General features: G+C 37.2%; 5 protein-coding genes across 6 annotated transcripts in view; all 5 read left to right on the top strand.

Annotated features, from left to right (window-relative positions):
* The window catches only part of ccn5 (cellular communication network factor 5), a 9272-nt gene extending 3261 nt beyond the window's left edge, over positions 1 to 6011 (top strand). The window contains exons 3-5 of the mRNA XM_008414595.2: positions 446 to 694; positions 3497 to 3738; positions 5314 to 6011. Coding sequence (XP_008412817.1) covers positions 446 to 694; positions 3497 to 3738; positions 5314 to 5601 — 779 coding nt within the window. The 3' untranslated portion in view covers positions 5602 to 6011. The remainder of the gene's footprint in view (positions 1 to 445; positions 695 to 3496; positions 3739 to 5313) is intronic.
* A 1843-nt stretch (positions 6012 to 7854) lies between these two features.
* Positions 7855 to 9955, top strand: LOC103467871 (P2Y purinoceptor 1-like). Its single transcript, XM_008414594.2, has one exon. The coding sequence runs from the start codon at positions 8150 to 8152 to the stop codon at positions 9128 to 9130; it is 981 nt and encodes a 326-aa protein (XP_008412816.1). The 5' UTR covers positions 7855 to 8149; the 3' UTR covers positions 9131 to 9955.
* A 2618-nt stretch (positions 9956 to 12573) lies between these two features.
* LOC103467870 (P2Y purinoceptor 1-like) lies at positions 12574 to 14173 on the top strand. Its single transcript, XM_008414593.2, has one exon. The coding sequence runs from the start codon at positions 12912 to 12914 to the stop codon at positions 13908 to 13910; it is 999 nt and encodes a 332-aa protein (XP_008412815.1). The 5' UTR covers positions 12574 to 12911; the 3' UTR covers positions 13911 to 14173.
* A 2380-nt stretch (positions 14174 to 16553) lies between these two features.
* LOC103467868 (P2Y purinoceptor 1-like) lies at positions 16554 to 18235 on the top strand. Its single transcript, XM_008414592.1, has one exon. It carries the CDS (start codon positions 16588 to 16590, stop codon positions 17743 to 17745), a length of 1158 nt encoding a protein of 385 aa, XP_008412814.1. The 5' UTR covers positions 16554 to 16587; the 3' UTR covers positions 17746 to 18235.
* A 4290-nt stretch (positions 18236 to 22525) lies between these two features.
* LOC103467867 (6-phosphofructo-2-kinase/fructose-2,6-bisphosphatase 1-like) overlaps positions 22526 to 23803 on the top strand; it is a 72712-nt gene continuing 71434 nt past the window's right edge. For both annotated transcript variants that reach the window (XM_017305925.1, XM_017305926.1), the window contains exons 1-3: positions 22526 to 22560; positions 22691 to 22754; positions 23076 to 23189. The gene's annotated coding sequence lies outside the window, so the exon portion shown is untranslated. The remainder of the gene's footprint in view (positions 22561 to 22690; positions 22755 to 23075; positions 23190 to 23803) is intronic.

The following is a 23803-nucleotide window of genomic DNA, read 5'->3' on the forward strand; positions in this document are numbered from 1 at the left end:
ATGTTTTCAGGCAATTGTGATGCAAATTTTGAGCAATTTTTAAAACTTTTTTGCAAAAAAACAATATGTGAATTAGCCATGTTTCCATTTACTGGTTTGAAGCAAATGAACCAAGCCATGCAAAGCGTAATTTCATCAGATGTTGATAAGTATGGCTGTAAAAATCCAAACCGTACATCTTTGAAAAGTAGAAGTGGAGCCTTCTGCACAATAAAAATGCAGCAAGTGGTTTCTGGATGGTGAGTGAACAACAAAAGGCTTGTCTTTTCCAGCAGCATTTGTACATCACATAGACAGGTAGCTGTTTTTAGAACAGCTACCTATAACTTGGCGCCAAAAAAACTGGTGGGTGGTTTTTTTAAGCACCTTGGCTGTTTTTGGCAGCAGTTGAGACCCAAATGTTAAGTACAAAATCATGCTAAATTTCCTGATGTTTTCTCTGCAGCTGACGAGGATCTGAGCTGCACGGTGAACGGCATCACATACCTCAATGGCCAGTCATTCCAGCCGTCCTGCGACTCTTTCTGCCACTGCCGAGGCGGAGGGGTGAGCTGCGTGTCGGCCTGTCCGCTGACCGGCCGTCTTCCCACTCCGGACTGTCCCAGCCCACAGTTCGTCCGTTTACCGGGGAAGTGCTGCAGGGAATGGGTGTGTGAAAACCTGGAAAACACCGTGATTCAAGACGCCATTACAGGTGAGAGACACCTGGACGGGATGGATGAACACACCTTGGATCAAATCCAGAAGAACATTTATGATAAACTGAAAACAAATCATTCTGGAAATTGAAAGAGGTTGCAGAATTATTCAATTTCTCCTTATTTAAAGAAAAACATTTAATTGAGTTTTTTGGGATTTTATGTGTTTGACCGACACAAAGGGGCGTGTAAATGTCAGGAGACAAGAAAATTAAAGAAAATAAGTTTTGCTATATTTACTCTGATCTCCATAAATAAAATCCAGCCAGTTTATTAGTAAAAAGGCTTCAGAGATTCGTTATAAAAAGAATTAATAAAAAAAAAATCATGAAGAAAGAGGAACAAAGATGTAGAAAATCTAAAAGGTTTCCTCTTTCTCCTGTCTGTTTTCCGTTCTTTCTGTTTCTTTTTGTCCTTATTTCTGTTTTTGTTTCTTTTTGTTTCTTGTTTTTTCTTTCTTCCTTTCCTTCTGTCTGAACTAGCTTCCTTCATTCTTTCGTTCTTTGTCATTCTTTCTTTGTCTTTTTCCTTTCTTTAAGTCATTAAATCCTCCTTTTTATTCTTTCTTTTTCTCTTTTTTGTACTTTTATGTCATTCTTCATGTTGTAATTTTTTACATCATTCTTTCTTTTTTCCTTTTTGTTCTTTGTTTCTTTCTTTCCTCTTGTTCTCCCTTTCTTTTCTTCTTTCTTTTTATATTTTTTTCTAACATTGCTAAATAGAACTAAACTAAAAGCAGAAAAAATCCAACAAAATGATCTGTGAAACAAAACAAAAAGCTTTTTGAAGACGCAGCAGGAAGCAGCATCCAGTCCTGACTTTAATGTTTAAAACATTTCATACTGTGGTTTTCAATCCTCCTTCTGAAAATGGGAAGAATGCGCAGTCATCCATCTAATGGAGAAAACACTTCACATAGCCATAAACACTCTCCATGATAAAACATGGTGGTGATAGGATTATGACGTGGGGTTGGGTGTGAACATGGTACAGATAAAACTGTAATTGTACCAAAAACTCAGACGGTGAATACAAGGCCAAGCCACATTTTATACTTTCACAATTATGCACAATTTTATTTTTGGTCTATCACATAATAAAATACATTAATGCTCAGGATTTCAACTTGACAGAACATGCTTCATGCTGTGATTAGCATCTGTTTAGATTATTTTAAGATGTGGAGAAAGAAACAGGAAAGCTGAATATGTTGACAAAGAACAGATTTTGACACTTAGGAAGATTAAACACTTGAAATGTGTTAATTAATGAGCTTTAGTCGTCCGGCTGGGAGAATTTTGTGCCCCAGACTTTAAGCCAACATAAGCCGTCTGCTGGCTGTGATTCTGTGTTTAACAGCCGTTTCTAAAATCACAAAGCTTTTATTCTGGAAACTGAAAGCATAGTTTCCAGTGTTTGGGTTCGTGTGGCTTCATTTCTGTCGATCAGTTAGCAAATGTGTAAAATAATCGTTCAATCCGCTTTATGAGCTCTGTCGATGTCTGGAAGTTTTTACTGGAGTGTTTTTGCTTTAAACCAGGGTGTGTCCGGCCAGAGGAAAATTACAAAAGTCCAAATATAAAACACATTTTTCCTCTTTTTGGGGGGTTCAAAACATTTCATTTTGTCAGTCACCATGTTTCCTCGTTTCATAACAGAAACCGCAGCTGGGGAAGGTTTAAACACGTGAAGATTACGTTACTCTGTTAAAAAAAAAGGGGAGTGAGTGTTTGTGCACGAGGCTGGTGTTTGGAAAAAGAAGCTCTGTCTGAGCAACACTTCATTATGGAAACAGCAAAGGAACATTTTGTTATTGTTGTGCTTGAAAAACATGATTTTGAGTCAGTTTTGAAAAAGAATGTAGTTTTTTATAGTACAAGAATGAAAAACATTGAGAGCTGTTAAAACGTGGTTCTAAGACAAACAGACAAATCATGTTTAAACTTTCACTTTCACCAGTTAAATTTCTGCATTAAATCACAAAGTCTGACCAAAGTGAAACTCCCAGGGTCCAGCTATGAGACACATGGTTTTGGTTTGAAAACGTTTCTCCACCAGTCAAAGTTTCCTACTTTCACAAAAACATCCACAGCTGCGTTCTTATGAAGCATTACATTATATCCTGGAATATTTCCTGCAGCTGCTTTTCTCCTGGGTGGCTTGGAGTGGACGGAGGTTCGTACAGGTACATGTCAAAAAATTAGAGTATCATTTAAAAAAAAAACTAAAAGTGGAAGTATTGTGTTAGAACAATTCATACAAGAGCATTAACTTATCTAATCAAAAATAAATATATAATGTATCTTTCTTGGATTTCTGTCTGTGTCTGTCTCTCTGTCTGCCCTAATATATAAAATATATATGAAAATATTACAAATATAATTTTGTATATATGTGATATTTAAAAAAAAATGTATCTAATATATAAAAATATTATACATATATTTTAGATATTTAAAAAATATAGATTTTTGTATATATTTATATATATATATATTTTTTTTTTATTGGATTTTACATGTTTGTCTTTATTTTGAAGAAGAAGACTCTGTATGCCTCTTTTTTCTACATGATCATGATTCTCTGTGGGGGTCGCGGTCCCCTATCCTCCCCCCCATGTGGTCACCACTGTGAAAACATCCCAACTTTACATTTTTAGGAAACTTTGAGTCTATATGAGACTCTTATTCTAATATCTTACTATTTATCCCAAAGTTTATTATCTTGGTGTCATGCTGACCAAAACCTTCATGCTGCAGATTTCTCCAACTCACTGTTTGTTTCTGATTCTCTTCAAGCAATGAATCCAGGCAGGTCGGGGTCAACGATGCCAGGAGCTCCTGTCCTGAAACAGCTGGTCCTGCCAGCCTCCAGCTGCGTGGAGCAGGCCACCCAGTGGAGCGCCTGCTCCCAGAGCTGCGGGGCCGGCGTCTCCACTCGGGTCTCAAACCAAAATCCTGCCTGCAAGCTGCAAATGGAGACCCGACTGTGCAAAGTGCGGCCCTGCGGGGCCGTTCAGCCTGCGCTAAGGAAACCCAGGGTAAGCTCAGACAACTCTGCATAATCAAAATGTTTCAAATGTTTGGGAACAATTAGCGTTAGGACGTGTGCTTGCTAAAGAAAAAAAGAAAAAGAAACAAAAAAGAACAGAAACTAAAATAACTTTTTATTGTATTTTCGAAAATAGAAATTTGTTTTGCTGTGCAGCTGTTTATAAATATGCAACTAGCAATAGGAATGTGTTCAGTCTTCAATTTTCAGTCATTCAGATAATTACATTAGCTTACCAGAGACTGTGGTGTTGTTTATATTTAAGCTGCTGCCTGTAAGTAAAATTAGAAAAAGTTTAATTACATCTCCTGCTGCTTATGCGAAGAGATGGAAAGCAGTAGGGATTTGCCACGCAGCAGTAGGCAAACTCTTTCCTCAAAAACAGAAAACATTTTTTTCTCCCTCACCACAGACGTCTTTTACTCACCACAAGGTTTCAGTGCTTGACTCTGAACCACACAGTCTTTATCATAATCATTATCTTTCCCTGTTTTTAGCTAAATTATACATGCAGCAAGGAGTTACTATGTTTACTAAATTCCCAGACTGGGCAATTGTTTACAAATGTTGTATTTCCAAAGGTTAACAGAATTAACCATTGGAATTCATGTTCTCTTCAGTACATGAACTGAAGAGAAATTTAAATTACATTAGTGTTTGTTATGGCCAACTTTAACATTCAAAACAGCATCAGCCATACTCAGCTGGTAGAGCTAACCAAAGATCTTCTACGGAAGTAGATTTCCTCCAATTCTCCAAGTATCTTCAATGAGATCAAGGATCTTCAGGGTTCATGTTGTCACTTTGCTTCTTGTTTCTCTTRCCACCGAATGTACTGCAGTTCTTAATGACAATTAGCTATTTGTTTGTGTTTACAGAATACATTTGGAGTCTGTTTAGAGCTTCCTTGTTGGCATAATGTGATGGATAAGAGTAGCATTTTCATGTATTTTCTTTCTGCTCTAAATTAGGAAGGAACTGTTCACACAGCAAGCAAATGTGACTCAAATCCAACTTTTCATGGTCCAATTATGATCTTTTTTTCCTTAAAAACTTAAAAACTGATATGTATTTAATAACATTCCAAGTGTTGATGGTCTGAATGGTTATGTTGCATTTTATTCGACTTTTAGTTCATTAACATGAGACGTGTCATAAATCAGCACCAGAAGAAACCAGAAGTAAACGCAGACTTAGACAGTGATTGAAGCCAAAACCTGGATGACAGGTCATGATTTATCCCTTTATTTGAAGGAAAATATTGTTTTCAGAGACTTCATAATTCATTTTATTTGCTGTTTCTCTTGTTTTGTTTATTTATTTTGGATATTTAAAATGTCTTCCAGTTCCAGTGTTAAATGTTCATTAGAATTTAAAGTTTATTGATATTTAAAAATGTGTTTTTGCATAATTTTGCTATTGACATATTACTTGGAAATGGCCTCCAAACAACAACGTCATCATTTATCGCAATAACTTGTGGGACAATTTGTCGTCCAGCAAAATTTGTAGAGGATCTAATCTGCAAAATGTTTCTGATTTGTCGGTATTTTTGATTTCCCAGAGGGGACAGCAGGGTTGGTGCAAAGCCAGCTACAGGTCACCAGGTCCCATCCGACTCGTGCATCATGGCTGCTTCAGCACTCAGGCCTACCAGCTGCGGTACTGTGGCCAGTGCAGCGACTCTCGATGCTGCACGCCGCACCAAACCTCCACCACTCAGGTGACCTTCCGCTGCCCTACGGGCAGACTCCTGCAGAAAGCCGTTATGATGATCCACTCCTGCGTGTGTCACAACAACTGTCCCTACGCGCCTTACACTAACCCGGCTCTCTGGGCACACAGGCCCTGATCGATCTGTGGAGAATTGGACGACTGATCTGATAGGCTGACTGGTGAAAAACGTCACAAGGTTCAGTGTAAATTAAGAAAGATATGAAAATGATCAGAGGAAACTGTGACTGACCTGAACAAATGTTGATTTATACACATTGATGAACTCTGCACTCTCTTGAGAGCTTCAAGAAGCTCTGGCATCTTTTAAAGCATTTGTGTGCTCATTTTTATTCACAATTTAAGCAACTTTAGTTCAAAAAAATTCTCTCAAATGGGAGCTATTCTGTAAAATTCACATTTTGCACTGCAAAAATACAAAATCTTGCCAAGTACTCTTGTCTCGCTTCTAGTGCAACTTGAAATAAGACAAAAATAACTTATAAGTACATTTTCTGCAAGTTATAGGAGCTTGTTTTAAGTAAATAATTCTTTCATATCGATGAAAAAGTACTAGTTCCATTGCAGATTACTTCACTCATAATATGAGAAAAATATTTTGTTGTAAGTGAAATAATCTGCCAGTGGAACTACAACTTTTTCATCAATATTAAGAAATTATTGACTTAAAATGAACTCCTATAGCTTGCAGAAAATTTACTCATAAGTTAGTWTTGYCTTATTTCAAGCTTACTAAGATATTTGTACAAGAAATTAGACAAAAATTACTTATTTTGATATTCTGTGTTTCTGCGGTAACCATGTTTTTGTACTTACATTTGGGTCTCTACTGACCCTCACATTACCTAGCAACCCCAGTGGAACTCTGCTCGTTACCTGGCAACCCCAGCGGAACTCTGCCCATTACCTAGCAACCCCAGCCAAGTTCCAGCATGTTTGACTGTACAATGGCTGCTGGAAAAGACAAGTGTTTTGTTGTTGATTTACCACCCAGAAACCACTTGCTGGATTCTTGTTGGTTGTGCAGGAGGCTCCACTTCTGCTTTTCAAAGGTGATAAGGCATAATTGCGCATCTATTTGCAGCCAGTTTCACATGTGAGCGTAAAGGTTGAGTTGGAGGGCGTGGCCAGCAGCAGCTTATTTGGAAAACAGTTTTTCAAAGAAGAGGGAAAATAACTTAATTTTTTTTTCTGTAAACCTGACCTTTGACCTGACTAGATTTAAAGTAATACATATTTTAAATACTTGTTTGAATAGCTGAGAAGCATCTTTTGGAGCTAACATGTAAATAGATTCTAGTACATGTACATTATCTGTTTATAGTGTACTTTAAATAACTTTGAACATTGATTTATTTTTTTCTGCAACCTCTAAAATGTACAGTCTTAAAGTTGTAATAGCAGTTTATTGATGTTGCACTTTGTTATTTTTTGTGTATAATGTAAATATTTTCTAGGCAGAAGCTTTTCTTCAAATGAATATTTTTGTATCCCGTGTCATGGAGTTTTTTTCTAAATAAATTTTATGTTTTTACAAATTTTGAATTGAATTCCTCATTAATATTGTGGTATTTTTAACATATTTTACCACTTTGTACTGGTTCTGAGAAGTATCAAGATCGTAGATTGTGAAACAAATTGCCTTTGCACGTCAGAACTGCTCCTTCTGTGAACTTTCAACTCTGTTAAAACTGTTTCATTGTGTCTGAAATGAGAGCTGTAATCACCTTATGCTGTCTATTCATTTGCATTCAGACAAGGAGGTTTAAAGCCCAAATCTTTAAGCATGTTCTGACATCTAGTGGTCGGAACAGAGTACTGCAGATGCAGAGCATTGGACAGAACATTCAATTTGAGATTAGCAATAAAATCTTTTCTTGTCGCAGCCTCAAAAACACAGCAGGTTGTGGTAAACTCTGTTTTGAAACATTTTGTTCAGCTTTTAATTTATATTTTAAACATGAGGAAAGTAGGCCTGTTACCAGAAGTTCACTTGTAGTCATAATGGGCATGAACAGAATTAATTAAGGATTCATTTGAGACATTTTCATGTTGGACTGGTTGTGTATATTTTTTCAAACCAATATTTTAGTAAAGAAAGTTGGTGGATTTTCTCTAATTCTCTGAAGGTCCAAAGCAAAAAAGACCTTCAGTATGAAGCTACCACCACCTTGTTTCTGTATTCTCAGATGCGAAAGCTTCCATTTGACTTTACATCTTATTGATCTTCAATCTTCAATGCAATATAAGGGCTAAATCTGCAAAAATAAAATGAAATAAAATGAGGTTTTCATTGCCTTAAAAATGAAGAAATAACCCATAAGTGATGTGCTGTTAAAAACAAACCACAAAACCAGACAAACTGATTTAATATTTCATAAAATAAAGAAATCTTCAACATCACATTTAAATAATTTCCATGTGATGTTCATCATAATCTGTGCTTGTGGAGTTCCCTTTTAATACAGTTTATTTCACTTTTTTAAACATTTTCGTATCTCATGAATCATTCAACCAATGTGGTTTCCTGCACACACAAAAAATCCCCACCATGAACGTTATAAAACAGGAAGTGTCCGGGCCACGTGCAGCGTATTTCTGTTTGTCTAACAGCTGCACACTGGCACCAAGAGGACGAACTCTCCTCTCAGCGCCGCCAACGAATAATGGATCCCACATCTTGTTTTGGAGTCAACTTTAAATTTCCGCTGAGTTTTCTGCCTCCTGTCTTCATCTTGGTGTTCATTTTTGGACTTATAGCGAACGGATGGGGACTTAACTCTTTGTGGCGCAACTGGAAGAAACTGGGGAATGTCAACGTCTTCATACTCAACCTTGGAATTGCAGATATTTTGTATCTGCTCACGCTTCCTTTTCTGGTCGCGTACTACCTTAACGAGAGAAGATGGATCTTTGGAGAAGCTTTTTGCAAGGTGACAAGGTTCTGCTTCAACCTGAATTTATACTGCAGCATCGGGTTTCTCACCTGTATCAGCGTGTACCGCTACCTGGCCATCGTCCATCCGATGAAAGTGATGGGGAGACTAACTGTGACTCACTCGGTCATCATCTCAGCCATTGTTTGGATTTTAGTGGGCCTTCAAAGCCTACCAGATATGTTCTTCCCCAAAAACTCAGCAAACATGACTTTACAATGTTTTGATACAACCGGGATTGAGTATGTTGAGGACTACCTGCAGTACAGCCTCATCTGGACAATCATTGGATTCTGCATCCCGTCTCTCATCACGGTGGCCTGCTACGGACATGTGATCGTCCTCCTCTGCTACAAGGATAATATTGACAAAGTCCTGAAGCAAAGAAGCTTAAAACTATTAATCATCTTGATTCTTCTCTTCTCCGTCTGCTACATCCCCTACCATGTGCTGAAGAACTTCAACCTCTGGTCAAGAGTTCTTTCCAAACAGAATACATGCTACAAATGGTCTAACGGAGTCTACATCGCTCAACGCATATGTCGCGGTCTTGTTTGCCTGAACGCTGCTCTCAACCCTCTGGTTTATCTCCATGTAGACGAGAATATCTCTGCTCAGTTCAGGCAGTTGTGTCAGCGGACTCGGCAAGCTGCAACTCAGCTCTCTGCAAACACCCAAACTCTTTTCTCAAGCACATTCAGGAATACATGAGCTAATTCCTGATGTAGTTATGGGTTTAAATTGTTTGTTATATGTTTCTATGGAAATTACATATTGAAAAATATTTAGTAGATTGTGTATGGTTTGTGGTGGCAGTCCTAAATGCATTGCCACCACAAGTGAAAAGCTTAACTGATGTGCAAAAAACAAGATGCAGAAGGTTTGAAATAAAATGGCTGAATCAAATTTGTTCCACATAAAAGACATTTGCAACCGTAGGACACTCAAGTAGAGTTTGTAACTAATACTTTGCATCGGAAACAGGAAGGATGTCAACTGCTCTGGTATCTCAATTTTAACATCCTGGCACTATTACTGAGTGATTATTTTGGTGAAGATTACACAGACATGCAGGAATGTCTAGAAAAAGTCAGAAAAAGACAGAATTCATTTCCATGTTTTAAAATGTCAGCGTCCTGAAGACAAGTTTACATTCCAGCAACAAAGCAGTTCAAAGTGATTTACATAATAGAAACGTCACATTGCAAAAGCAAAGTAAGGCGGAAAAAAAAAATCAAATCTGACGCAAACAAATTATGCTCCAGCTATAAATCGAAGGCAACTCTGAACAAACTGGGTTTAAACTTTGATTTAAAGGAGCTCAGTTTTTCAGCAGTTTTTTTGATTCCAGAACCAAAAGACCTGAAAGGTCTGGAAGGTTGAAACAACCACAAAAAATGTACCTTGGTATTAAGCTGTTCAGTGATTTATAAACCAACAAAAGCATTTCAACATCTGTTCTCCGAGTGATCGGGACCCAGTGTAAGGACTTTAGAGTTGGGGTGCACATATCCTATGCAAAAACTAACTTACAGGTATATTTTCAGCAAGATAAAGGAGCTTGTTTTAAGTAAATGATTTCTTAATATTAATGAAAATATTAAAGTTATTTGGCAGATAAATTTACTGATAAGGCAAGTGAAATAATCTTCCAAAAGAACTATAACTTTTTCATCATTATGAAGGAATTATTTACTTAAAACAAGCTCCTTTATCTTGCTAATAAGTTGGTTGTGTCTTAATTCAAGTGTATCTACTTGTGCTAGAAACTAGACAAAAATACTTGGTAAGAGTGTGTGTTTTTGCAGTCTTTAATCTTTTAAATGTTTTTCTGGTGATAAAAGGCTGACTTTGTAATTATCTTTATGTGTCTCTGAATGTTCACCCAGATTTTGGGTCTAATCAGTCGTTTCTAGCTGTAATAACTGATATATATAATGATATTATCCATGTATGATACAAAAAAAACCCTGCTTCAGCTTTACAGATTAGCATTTCAACATTGTCCAAATGACTCACAGACAAACATACAGCTGATGCTGACAAATCCAGCTATTTTCCCACAGTTGTGTAATTCTGAGCTCCAGGCCATGAAAAAAAAAAACAGAAAATCCAAACACCAGGTTAAAAAATTCAGCACAAGCAGATAGGAAATGTTTTTAAAAAATTAAACCAAGCTTTGTATTGATAGGGCTTTAAGGTCACAGGGAAGGATTCAACCAGCAGCTCTGGCTCCAGGACCAGACTCTGAAAGAAGAAGTCGCTTTAAAAGCCGTTTTTTGCAACTGACACATCACATTTTCCCTTGTAGTGTTTGAAAATAGGATTTTTACCTCTGTTTCTCAGTTTCGCAACTCTGTTTAAAGGGGAAAAAATAACTTTATAGCTGCAGTGACTAAGACAGGAAGGTGCGAATGCAGAATGTGGCCACAGTGAAATCTGCAGCCTGCAGACAGACAACCAGTCACACCTTTAATACACTGGTTACAAAGGATGTGGACCCTTCTGCGGGTCTCTTCTCGCAGTTCTCGCATTGGTTTCATTTGAACTGCGATAGTCTCTTCATTTACTGTCATTACACTTACAACAATGGAAAAAATGTGAGTGTGCTCCTCTGAGGTGGCGCATGTCTGAAAACCACAACCGACGTTTTTAATGTGACAAACTAGAATAAATGCATGTAACATTAGTTGTACAGAGGCTCTGGACTCTTGCCTTTTAAAAATTAATTGCTTTTTAGAGGTGTGAACGCTGAAGTTTTAAATTTTACACAGTCATTAAAGTTTGATGCCATAAAGTTTACCAGAAACAGCCTGGGCTGTGAACTGCCACCCTGCACTGCTTGAACAATACAGGCTGAATTTGTTCACTTCCCAATATTAAGATTTAAACTACTTCTTTTTTGTATAGCAGGTCAGTTTGGTTATACATTAAATATGCTAATATACAGTTGTTTTACTTCAAAGAGTTTTAAAACATTTTCTTCATATAAAGTGCCACTTATGCTAAAGTAAAACAAATCTGTTAAAAGGAAAATTAAAAATCTTCAACTTGGTTGCATAAATGAGAAAATGCTTAAATACTTCTTCTGATTTTATTTCGACATTCAGTTTTCTTTGGTAGAAGTGTATTAACATCCTGCATTTTGACAATCTGCCAGTGAAGTTTTCTTTATCTAATTTCAAATACATTTCTTGTCCATAGCATAATGTCACCGTAATGTGACTCCACAACTTCGATTTTCTCCTATCACGAAGTACTTCTTTAAATACACGTTTGAACTCATTGTGATGCTGCAACACACATTTTGATGACTCTCAATTTAAAAAAAAACTTTGTTCCTTCTGAGGAACAATAACCACAGTTTGATTTTGTAAAACAAATTACACAACAAGCACATGCATGTAGAATTGGTCATTCACTGATTTGTCTGCACTTGCATTTCTCTTCTGTGTCAGTGAAAACATGGCCAAATGCCAACTTCAGCTCTAAACCCTGACTTACTTCCTAGGAACTGAAGGCAGGGCCATGCAGAGACCACTAAAGGGGCAGGTGCTCAAAAAATAAAGGGCACATCTAACCACATTCTAGGACAGGATATTAACAAAGCCACACAGCTTTCAGAGTTTAATAAACAATGATAAACTACAAAATTGTGAGCTATACAATCAAAGCTAAGGAAAATCTCTATATAGAACATACAACTATGCTATTTTCTTAGTAATTTCTTTCTGCAGGTCTATTTTGTTATAGGAAAGTATTGCAATATTCAAACCTGCAATTTAGCAAGATATGTAAACCAGAGTTAGACCACCAGACATATTTTGTCTTTACAGAATTACACTATTAAAAATATAAACAAGGGCACAATGCAACCTTTTAGTGACTGTAATCTAAAAAAATTAGCTGCCTGTTTGCTGCAGTGGAGATGAAGACGGTCCATTCAGGAAAGCAGAGCTGCATCAAACTTTAACGTGGAACTCCGCAGTTAGCCACCTTATCTCACTGCGCGAGAGGCAAATGCGTCATGCGTCACGGGCAAAAGGTCAAAGGTAACAAGGTGACCAGCTTATTATGTTGTACAAAAACCCCAACAAAAAACCAAATAATTTTAGTACATGTTATTATGTGTCAGAAGAGGGCTTAGGAAATAATGCTACAAAAAAAGAACAAATAAAATTGACCAAAAGGGCACTTGGGGGCAAGGAGCAAAAGGGCCAGGTGGTCAAGCACCCCCAGTCCCCCCTCTGCACATACCTGATTGAAGGCATCGACGCGGTTATAGAGATGTGTAGCTTATGCTACAAAAAGGTAGAGATATCTATAAGTCTTTGACTTTCGAAACCTTTGGACCTGCTCCACACAACATATTATCTAACTTAACTAGAGTTCAAGGAGTAAGTTGTTTATGATGTTTCGTTTTACTCTACTTTCATTTTGTGAGCAGAGCCTTAGAGGAGAAGGGCTGAACTGACTTGTTTCTGAGGACAAAATGAATAAAACTCACTGTCCGCGACCGGATAAGAAATTATTTGAGCAAACAATCCTGCCTACTCTTTACATCTTGGTATTTGTTGTTGGATTGGTCCTGAATGTATGGGGAATGAAGTCTTTGCTGCACAACTGGAAAAAACTGCAGAGTATAAACATCTTTGTTCTTAACCTTGGACTAGCAGACATTTTGTATCTGCTGACTCACCCCTTTCTCATCATGTACTACCTTAAAGAAAACAAATGGATCTTTGGAGATGGATTCTGCAAGGTAACAAGATTCTGTTTCAACCTGAATTTATATGGCAGCATCGGGTTCCTCACCTGTATAAGTGTGTACCGGTACCTGGCTGTTGTCCATCCAATGAGAACGATGGGGAGATTAACTACGACTCACTCTGTGATCATCTCGGCAATTGTTTGGATTCTGGTGAGTGCTCAAAGTCTTCCAGACCTGTTCTACCAAAAAACATATCCAAACGGATCCAAATGCTTTGACACCACCTCTAATGAACATATTAAGAGTTACCTGGATTACAGCATCACCTGGACATTCTTTGGTTTCTGCATCCCGTTCGCCATCATTGTGGGCTGTTATGGACTTGTGGCTCTTGTTATCTGCCGCTCAGATAAAATGAAGAAGGACCTGAAACAACGATTCTTGAAGTTGATGTTTTTTCTGATTCTTCTCTTCTCAATTTGTTATGCACCCTACCATGTTTTCAAGAACCTCAGTCTGTATTCCAGAACCCTGAGTAAGGAGAAACAATGCACCACATGGGATTCTGGAGTCTTTATTGCCCGTCAGGCAAGTCGTGGTCTTGTGAGCCTGAACAGTGCTCTTAACCCGCTGGTTTACCTAAATGTAAATAAAGACATGGGTGTTCAGTTCAGGCAGCTGCTGCAAAGATGTTCACAAAGTTTCAGTTGTTTGTTAGAGTCCAAATCCAGGCCTGTACCGGTACCACAGACTGAACAAGAAGCTGACAGTCCTCTCTGACAGCAGGTGTGGTTTTTCATGTTAATCATGTCATGATGTGAATTTTTTGATGTTCTGTTTGATTTGTATTTTTCCAACTGGTTGAATCTAGAAAATTCACAATTAAACAAGTAAAATGAAGGTAAACATTTTAACTGTTGCTGTTGGATTTTGGCCCGTCACCATGACAAATTTTGCTGGACTGCTCCCAGAAGTTGTGGTAAATGTAATATTGTTGTTTTGAGGCAATTTTCAAGTAATATAATGGTAATGGCATAATAATGCAAGAACGCATCCTCCAAGATCAATAAACTTTAAATTTCTAATGAACAATTAACACTGGAACTGGAAGACATTTTAAAATTATAAATAAAGCAACCAAAGCAGGTTGCACAGTGGCGCAGTTGGTAGAGCTGTTGCCTTGCCCGGGTCTTTCTGCATGGAGTTTGTATGTTCTCCCTGTGCATGCGTGGGTTTTCTCCGGGTACTCCGGTTTCCTCCCACAGTCCAAAAACATGACTGTCAGGTTAATTGGCCTCTCCAAATTGCCCCTAGTTGTGACTGTGTGTGCGTGGTTGTGTGTCTTTGTGTTGCCCTGCGACAGACTGGCGACCTGTCCAGGGTGACCCCGCCTCTCGCCCGGTACACCAGCTGGAGATGGGCACCAGCACCTCCCGACCCCACTGAGGGACAAGAGTGTAAGACAATGGATGGGTGGCAACCAAAGCAAAAAATATATTGAAATATGAAGTCTCTGTAAACAAAATTGTCCTTCAAAATAAAAGGGCTAGTTGAGAACAAAGCAACAGACTGAGGAGTTGTTATCCAGTTTTTGGTACAAAAAGTGAGAAAAAAAAAAGAAAAACTACAAATCAAGCAAATAAAAATGATCGACCTTGTTTTAATTTATCATGAGATTAATTTATTTATTATTGAAACAGGCATAGTTCAAATAACAGATACTAATATGGAATGTGCAGTCTGTTTTTAGCCCTTTTTGATTTAATTCTTTGGGGTTTTTTTGTTCTTATTGAAAAAATTCTAAATACCTTCGATTGAAAAAGAAACTTGTATATTTCTTATTTGTCACACTCAAATGTTTAACAAACATAAACATATGCTCCTTCCTACTCCCTTTACGACACGTAATATAGTTTTTGTTGTTTGACTATTTTGATTGTTTCTGTCCTTCTGTTTATTAATTCATTCATTTGTATAAGATTGTTCATGTTCTTTTTCTCATGTCCAATGAAATGCTAATGCTAAAATGTTATCTATAATGTTGCATTCCCAGACAGCATTCAGATCTCCTTCAAATCAGTTTACAAGTCGCCAAATCTGCATAACATTTTGAAAAATGAAATAAGAATTTTACATCTGGGCCAAACGCAGAGAGCACTATCAGGGATTTTAATTTTCTTTTTAAGTAAAAACTTCCTGTCACACTCCTGTTCTATTTGCACATTGGAAAGCCTGCCGCTAGCATTGACAACATAAACCAAAATAATTTTCTTTAAATTAAATTATATTTTATGCATTCAGACAATATGGTACAAATCATAATATGCACACAACTACCCATTTGTTTATTACTGCCTCCTTTTACGTATTTGTGCTACACACCTTTCTGGATTTTCAGGTTTAGTTTGGCCAACATATCAAGTTGCAATTCCAAACTCTGGGTGTGTTCTTTATTTTGGCTATTATTACTCCGACTTTGTAAATAGATGCCGAATACGTCAATAATGAGCCAGCTGAGTTTCAGCTGTTGATTGTCACCTCCACCAAAGGTTTTTTAATTTTCTGAACAGATATGTTACATCCCATGTTAACTGAAAAGAAAAGTCATTATTGTTTGTGTTTTTTTGCTTGCTTTGTTGTATTTAACCTAAGAAGTCAGCTCTCCGAATAATCACTAAAAATGTGATTTTGTTGGGCCATTAACCCAACAAAATTTGCCGTTAGTATTTGTTGATTTTGCATATTGAGTGTGAATGCCAGCTCCATGGTGCATTCCTGTAGACTTTGACCTGAGTCTATGAGAACAAAACAATATAACAATAATAAACCCTTGCAAACTAGCTGTTGGTCACTAATTTTATCTAAGTAAAATAAACATAAAAAGCAGTTAAAAGTAGTATGAAGCTAACTAATTTCCAACATGTCACATGTAATTTACATTACCTCAAGAATTTGATTTTTGAATGATTACCAAGATCCAGTTGAAGGATGGCAAACCAGTGATTTTTTTTTTGTTTTTATTCATATGCTCAGTGACCAGACTGATGACTGTTAGCAGTCTGAGCAGTTCACAAGAGCTTTATATGCATTTTATGAATTCAAGCACTTAATAAGCTTCATTCATAAAGATTTTAGAGCACATTGTGTGACACTGAATTATGAAGAAATAAGCTGTCTTGAGTGCTAATCAATACTTTATTAAAGGATCTCTCACTGTCTTTGTTATATATAGTAGTGTGGCCGGGGAATCCAGACTGTGTTTGGTAAAGAGGAGCTGAATTTCTATGTTGGGATTTTGAATTTTGTTTCCCCGATTTGGACCTCAGAAATTCTGATTTCTCAATACATCTAAAAACGATTGATCACTCATTTGTGTTTGTTTGCTGTTGTGTTTTTGCCCATATGAAGTTCTGGTACTTTACCTGCAATTACAAACCTGCTCCAAACCAAGCATGTAATGACAAGACACTTTCCTTGGAATGGGTGCCTCGCCTGCGGCTTGACAGAAATTCAAGGAGGAAGTCTTTCAGGTTGCTTTCTTTCACTCAACTTTCATTTTGTGAGCAGCGCCTCGGAGGAGAAAGGCAAAACTGACTTGCTTCTGGAAGACAAAATGAATACTGGCAACTGCATAACCAGACATAAGGACTTATTTGAAAATAAAGTCCTGCCTGCTCTCTACATTTTGGTGTTTGTTGTTGGATTGGTCCTGAATGTATGGGGAATTAAGTCTTTGCTGCACAACTGGAAGAAACATCGGATTATTAGCATTCTTGTTTTTAACCTTGGACTAGCAGATATGTTGTATCTGCTGACTCTCCCCTTTCTGATTGTGTACTATCTTAACGGAAGCAAATGGATCTTTGGAGAACCTTTCTGCAAGGTAACAAGATTCTGCTTTAAACTGAACTTATACGGCAGCATCGGATTCCTCACCTGCATAAGTGTGTACCGGTACCTGGCCGTTGTCCATCCAATGAGAATAAAGGGGAGACTGACTTCAACACACTGTGTATTCAGCTCAGTCCTGGTGTGGATTTTTGTAAGTGCTCAAAGTATTCCAGACATGTTCTTCCCCAAACATTCAGAGAACATTACTGGAGAATGTTATGATACAACTGATTTGAAAAATGTGGAGAAATACCTGCACTACAGCCTCAGCTGGACGTTCATCGGATTCTTCATTCCGTTCGTCGTCACCGTGGGCTGCTATGGACATGTGACTCTTGTTGTCTGCCGCTCAAATACGATGAAAAAGAATCGGAAACAACAAATCTTAAAACTGATGGTTTTATTGCTTTTTCTCTTCTCATTTTGTTATGCGCCCTACCATATTTTCAAGAACCTCACCCTGTATTCCAGAGTTCAGTTCACCAGGGCGATTTGCCCCACATGGGATTCTGAAGTTTTCATTGCACATCAGGCAAGTCGTGGTCTTGTGAGCCTGAACAGCGCTCTTAACCCGCTGGTTTACTTAAATGTAAATAAGGATATGAGTGTTCAGTTGAAGCAGCTGTTGTATGAAGGCTCACAGAGTTTCAGACGTTTGTTCGAGTCCAGATCCAGTTCTGTGTCGGTGCCACAGAGTGAGGAAGAAGCTGTCAGTCCTTTATAAGAGAAAATCGTTTTTTTTACTGACTGTCACGAGGGAAAGTGTTGTGACGTTTTTTTTCGCTTATATTCTTCCATCTTCTTGACTAATTAATCAAAGTTAACTGTCCCTGCTGCACTAGCAGGATAGAGAAAGTCTATTTTGAACACATTTGGTTGAATATTGTTTTTGTTTGTTTTCATCCACACATGGTCAAAATTATGTGTACCCCTACACATTTATTCTTTCTTTCAAATGTTCATTATGAATACACATACACATGTAATGCAAAGATATTCAGACTAAACTCAAATTACAGTTTTTATGAATGATTTTACTTATTAAAACAAGCACATCCTAAACTGAATAACTGGTTTGGTCTTGATTTCCTTGGTAGTAACTCCCATAAAATGTGCCAACTGGTTGTCTGGAAATGAGTCTTTTACGTCACTGTGTAGGAATTTTGGCTCATTCATCTCTTCATATTTGTTTTGATTCAGCTGCACTGGAGGTTCATTAGTGTTGAGAGTGTAAGGTCATGCGCAAATTTAAAATAGTTTAGTTTTCTATAATTTAAAACACAGTTCTTAACCTCCCTGTGGTGGTGCAAGGTTGGAGACCTTGTCCTGTTAGGCGACGGGGCTTGGATAATACCTGTGTTTTACGGACGGTGGAGTCCGGCGACAACAGGCGACGACCGGTGCTTAAATTCCGTAACAAAAGTATGTTTTTATCTTTTTTAATCTTTTTTTTTTAAATCTCTTTTCTCTTTCTTACTGTTTATTCAATGTCACATGCTGTTTTTATTTTTATTTTTTTTATTATGTAAAGCACCTTGAAATGCCTTGCTGCTGAAATGTGCTATACAAATAAAATTTGATTTGATTTTGATTTGAGAGAAGATTAATTATAAAGATTCCTTGTCCGTTTGGGCGCTAATGCCGCCAGTGGATTTCACACCGTTTCCCGTCTTTTACTCGTTATATCCTTTCATATACCCGGATTCAGAAAATGCTGTGCGCTAAGAACTGAGACCACCCAAAGGTATCAGCGTCCAAATAATCAGCATTTATTCAAGACAGATGCATACTGTCACCACAAAAGCACATCACAAAACTCAAAGCACAAACAACACATGAATTTACCCGAGAGACGGAAAAGGACAAAAGATGGAAACGACAAACAAGAAGCAAAGACGTCTTTGGAGAATTGCAAAAGCAAATCTGGTTTGCTCCTCAAATGCACAAATCTTTATAGTAAAGGCATATTCTTCTCTTTAATTTATTCAAATAAGGCGTATCTTTGCTCATCCAACCAGGAGCTGTCTCGAACCCTCTTAAAAGTTAGAAACTCCCTACAATTTGTTTTCAAGATCAAACACCAGTTTTCTCCTTTATCTAAACAAAGTGGAAGCAGAGCTTCTCCTCCACCGGCATGAACTCATGTTGTTTTATGGCTTTTCACAGATCAGTGTGAAAGCTGGAACTTCTCCTGATTCTTTTCCCACACAGACAAAGAGCAGATCAAAAGATTTAACAGGCAATCTGCTGTAACTACAGGTAACCTAAAGATTAGTCCAAAAACTATATTTAGGCTATTTCAATAAAGACATGTTGTTAATAATTAGGAGAGATCACAAATTAGATTTACATTAACATTAGCCAGATTTTAGCACATTAGGTTCCTCTGGACTTGAATAAAGTGCTATTCAAATACCATTAATTTATATTTACCACTCTAAATTCTCTGTTATAGTTTTTTTTTAGATGTTAAAGCTGCGTTGGGTTGCCTGCAGGATTGCCTACATAATCCAAGTGTGTTCAAGGTTAAAAATTTACTGAAACCAACAACTTGAAGACAATTTTTGCAAATGTCACAAGATAAAAAGAGAAAAATAAGTTTTTGTAGAAATGGGCGTGACCTAAATACCTGTCTTTATGAAATAATGAACACACACTGTTACTCTCAAATAGCACACGCATACAGAATAAACACCATTTTTTTCCAAAATGTTGGAATTTATTTACAAAAATACTCGAGGCAGCAAACTGTTTAACTAGAGTTGCAACATTAAACTAAATGAAAGGGATAAGGAAAACTAAATCATTAAAAGTAAAACAACAAACACCAATAAAAACAAGTAAATAGAAAGCAGTGACGTCACAGTTCAATGGAAATAAGAATCAAGTTTCATTTTAAGGAATGTGGAATGAGGCCAGATTCGCTTTAAAATAGGGGTTGCACCAACACTTTACTCTTCAGTGTCTTACTCTACCAGTAGCAATCATGTGACAAAACTGATTTTTCCTAGAAGATGTTTAAAAAAGTTGCATATTGTATAAAAAGGTAAATAATTCACTAAAGTGGTTCTGCAAACTTCAACAAGGCTACAGCGTGAAATTCTCGGTCCAATAAAGCGTTTAACTGCTGTTTACTCTCTCTGTGTGAGTCTCTACAGATTGAAATACGTGTGGCTCCTGACCTGAAGAAGGCACCCTACCCTTTTCCGACTCAAGAACATGGCCTCGGATTTGGAGGCACTGATCCCCATCCAGGCTGGTTCACACTTTGCTGTGAACCGCTTTACTGAAAGCGCATCACGACTTGATGAAACCAGTAGGACCACATCATCCACAAAAAGTAGGGATGCGATCTTAAGGCCACCAAAACGGATCCTCTCAACACCTTGGCTGCGCCTAGAAATTCTGTCCATTAAAGTCCATCCATCCATAGAAGTAATGAACAGAATAGATGACATTGGGCAGCCCGAAACAAGCCCGACTTACTGCCGGCAATGTGGATCAGACTCTAACATCGGTTGTACGGGGACCTGGCAGCCCATATAAGAGGAGCCAGAACTTTATGTTTATTTATGAGCCAGATTAAACATTAGCAATTTTGTCTCTGTTAAAAAATGCCTAACAGTTTATGGCATGAAAAGACATATTTACAAGTCTTTGACTTTCAAAAATGTGCAACCTGCTAACTAGGGCTGTGTAATAATATCGATTTTGCGATATATATCGATATTTTCTTTCCTAGAAAAACATTTATATTCGTCCGCAAGTATCGTAACATCCAACTGTCACCTTGCTCACTCATTGCTTGCTTCTCCGGGAGAGTGATTAGGTCATCAAGCTTAGAGTGATTCCTTCAGATGTTAAGTGTCAATGTTAAAAAGGTATCAAACTATTCAGAGCAGGGTACTTGGTGCACTTTATTTACTTTACAAATGCATGTAAGCTACAGTTTTTACTGTTTCAATTAAAAGAAACATGTTTTCTCACCACTTCTTTGATTCATTTTGTCCAGCTGTCGACTTTAAGTCTGTGTCCATGTCCAACCAGAGCCAGGTATTGTGTAGTTGGTGCTTTGAATCAATTTTCAGTTAAATTAATTCAATCCAACTCTATACAAAATGTCACCAAAATCACTCTGTCCCTCTAAAATCTTTCAGAAAATCGCAAAAGTGTATTGAATTGTATTGTTTGCTGAATATCGCAATATACTGTATATTGTATCGTGAGCAGAATATCATGTATCGTATCGTGAGATTATTGTATCACTACAGCCCTACTGCTAACAAAAACTCTGACAGGAAAGGGTTTCGTGGTAATTTTTACTTAAAGTGATAATTGTGGTCACAGCTAAGCTTGAGCTCAAAGAGGAAGCGAAGTTGTTTTCGTCTACTTCATCTTCATTTTGTAAGCAAAGCGTCAGAGGAGAGAAGGGCTAAACTGACTTGTATTTTGATTTGGTCTTATGAATACACATTTTAATATACATATTCAGAATAAACACAAAGTACAGTTTTCACAAATGATTTTATTTACTAAAATAAAGACACCCTAAACTGAAGAACAGGTTTGGTCCTGATTTCCTTAGCAACAACTTCCGTAAAGTATGGCAGCTGGATGTCAGGAATTTACTTTTTTATGTTACTGTGTAGAAACTCTGATCCACAATTTTTGCATATTTGTTTTGATTCAGCTGCACTGGAAGGTCACTAGCCAGATTTTAGCTTTACAACAAACTATTTCAGTCAATAAACTATTTAACTAGAGTTGTAACATTCAATTAAACTACTAAGGAAAATGAAAAAGATAAGGGAAACTAAACTATTCAAAGTAAAAAAGCAACAAATACTAATAAAATCAACCAATAGAAAGACGCAATGACATCGCAGTTCAGAGGAAATATTTGTTAAGAAGTCAAGCTTCTTATTAAAGAATGTGGAATGAGGCCAGATTAGCTTTAAAACTTTTAAAAAGAGCAACTGGAAAGTGTTAACACCTTTCTTGTAGGATATCTTCTGCGGTGGCATTGCGGCACTGTTCAAGGCAAAGTCTTTTCTCAATTAGATATTTCTTTTTCATTGAATCCTCCACATTCATTTCCACGTCTTTAACCACATTTCATCTTAGGTCAGACAAACATATATAAGTTTTAAAACTGTCATGCCATTTTCCAAACTCCTATTTTTGTTAGAAATTAAGAAAATCTACAGAGAGAAATTCACATTTAAGAATATCACAAGGACATCCTTAATAACCCACATATAAATATGGATTTAGCAAGAAAAAATCCTTTAAACTTTCATAAACCTGAAAAAAGAGATTAAAATAAGCTATCAATTATTTGTGGCGAATCATTGTCATGATCAGCAATTAACGGGTTAACAGGTTAACCTTCGCATTGGCTAACAGCGATGAAGCTGCATCGCTGTTAGCCAATGAGCTGCTTCAGTCCCACCCACCACCTCCGTCTCAGAGCGCGTATCTTCATATGCCCTTTCCGTTGCTACTTCAGCCTTGAGCGGCGGAGATTTATGGAAAACAGGTACAAAACGGAGCAAAATAAATTGTTAGCAAAAGTTGCTGCCATTAAGAACGATTTCATGTATGTTTATGTCTATAACGATACGTTAAGTTCACCCATATTAAGTAGTTCGGTTCTTTCTGTACTTCAGGTTGTAGAGCGTCTTCGGTTAAAGGCGGCGCCATTTTGTGCTGTTAGGCTGCCATGTGAAATCGGTGAGCAAATTATTTTTACCCGTTCATTGTTTATTTGAACTTTTATGAGTTTACTGTTGAGTAAAATGTTTATAACGTTTATTAAATGAACAGCTTATGATGTAAAGTTTTATTTTTACTTAAGAATGTGATTGAATTTGTAAATATTTAAGCTATTGACAGAAGTCTGAAAAAACATTTTAAAATCAATTCATTTTTTCACTATTTTATTTTCATTGGTAAACATGGTTAATGGTTACCAGCAGCACTTCCAAGTACTAACAAATTGTGAAATGTGATTATTTGAAAAGTCATTGTGTTTTATAACACTGTCGTTGACAGGTTAGTTTTTTTTCTTGCACTGTCTGCTGTATGTTGGATTGATCTGTTGTTGATGGAGAGCCAATCCCTCAGACAAACCAGTCAACAACTTCCTTGTCTTCACTGCACATTGTGGTAGGCCAACATTTTCTTTCACAAACACAAGATGGCAATTTTTAAAACTAATCCTTTGTCTTAGTCTTATTCATTTCACATCTTCTGTAAGTAACTGAGCCTTCTGGTCTAAATCATTTAATCTCCTTCCCATTAAGATTTGGTGAAGTGAATCCTGACTTAAGTCTTTTAAGTAACTTGAGTGTTAGACTTAGCATTAGCTACTGCTATGGATTCCGTGTTTTCCTCTGTCTCTTTTCTCTGCATACACACAGACTGCTGCTGCGTACATAACCATGATCACATTTGGCAAAGGTCACACATAAACAAAATAGAACTGATTACGCTACACTTTAGGGAGCGTAATCAGAGGAGAAAAATAAAAGCTAAACTTGCGTTACAATCTTAGCTTCACTTGGTGTCACTCCTAAGGTGAGCTGAGTGAAGCCCAGCGCTGGTGGCGGTGAATGTCACTCTGTATCTGTTCCATTTGTATGACTTGCATGGCTTGTAACATTTCATCTTTTTTCGTCATGAAAAGCCTGTTTCATACTTGACCAAATCTCACTATTTTTCTAGATAATAACACTGGTTTTGGTCAGGTCCCAAAACTGGCAAACATACCTGGGTGGTAT

Source organism: Poecilia reticulata, linkage group LG7, assembly GCF_000633615.1.
Source record: "Poecilia reticulata strain Guanapo linkage group LG7, Guppy_female_1.0+MT, whole genome shotgun sequence".
NCBI lineage: Eukaryota > Metazoa > Chordata > Actinopteri > Cyprinodontiformes > Poeciliidae > Poecilia > Poecilia reticulata.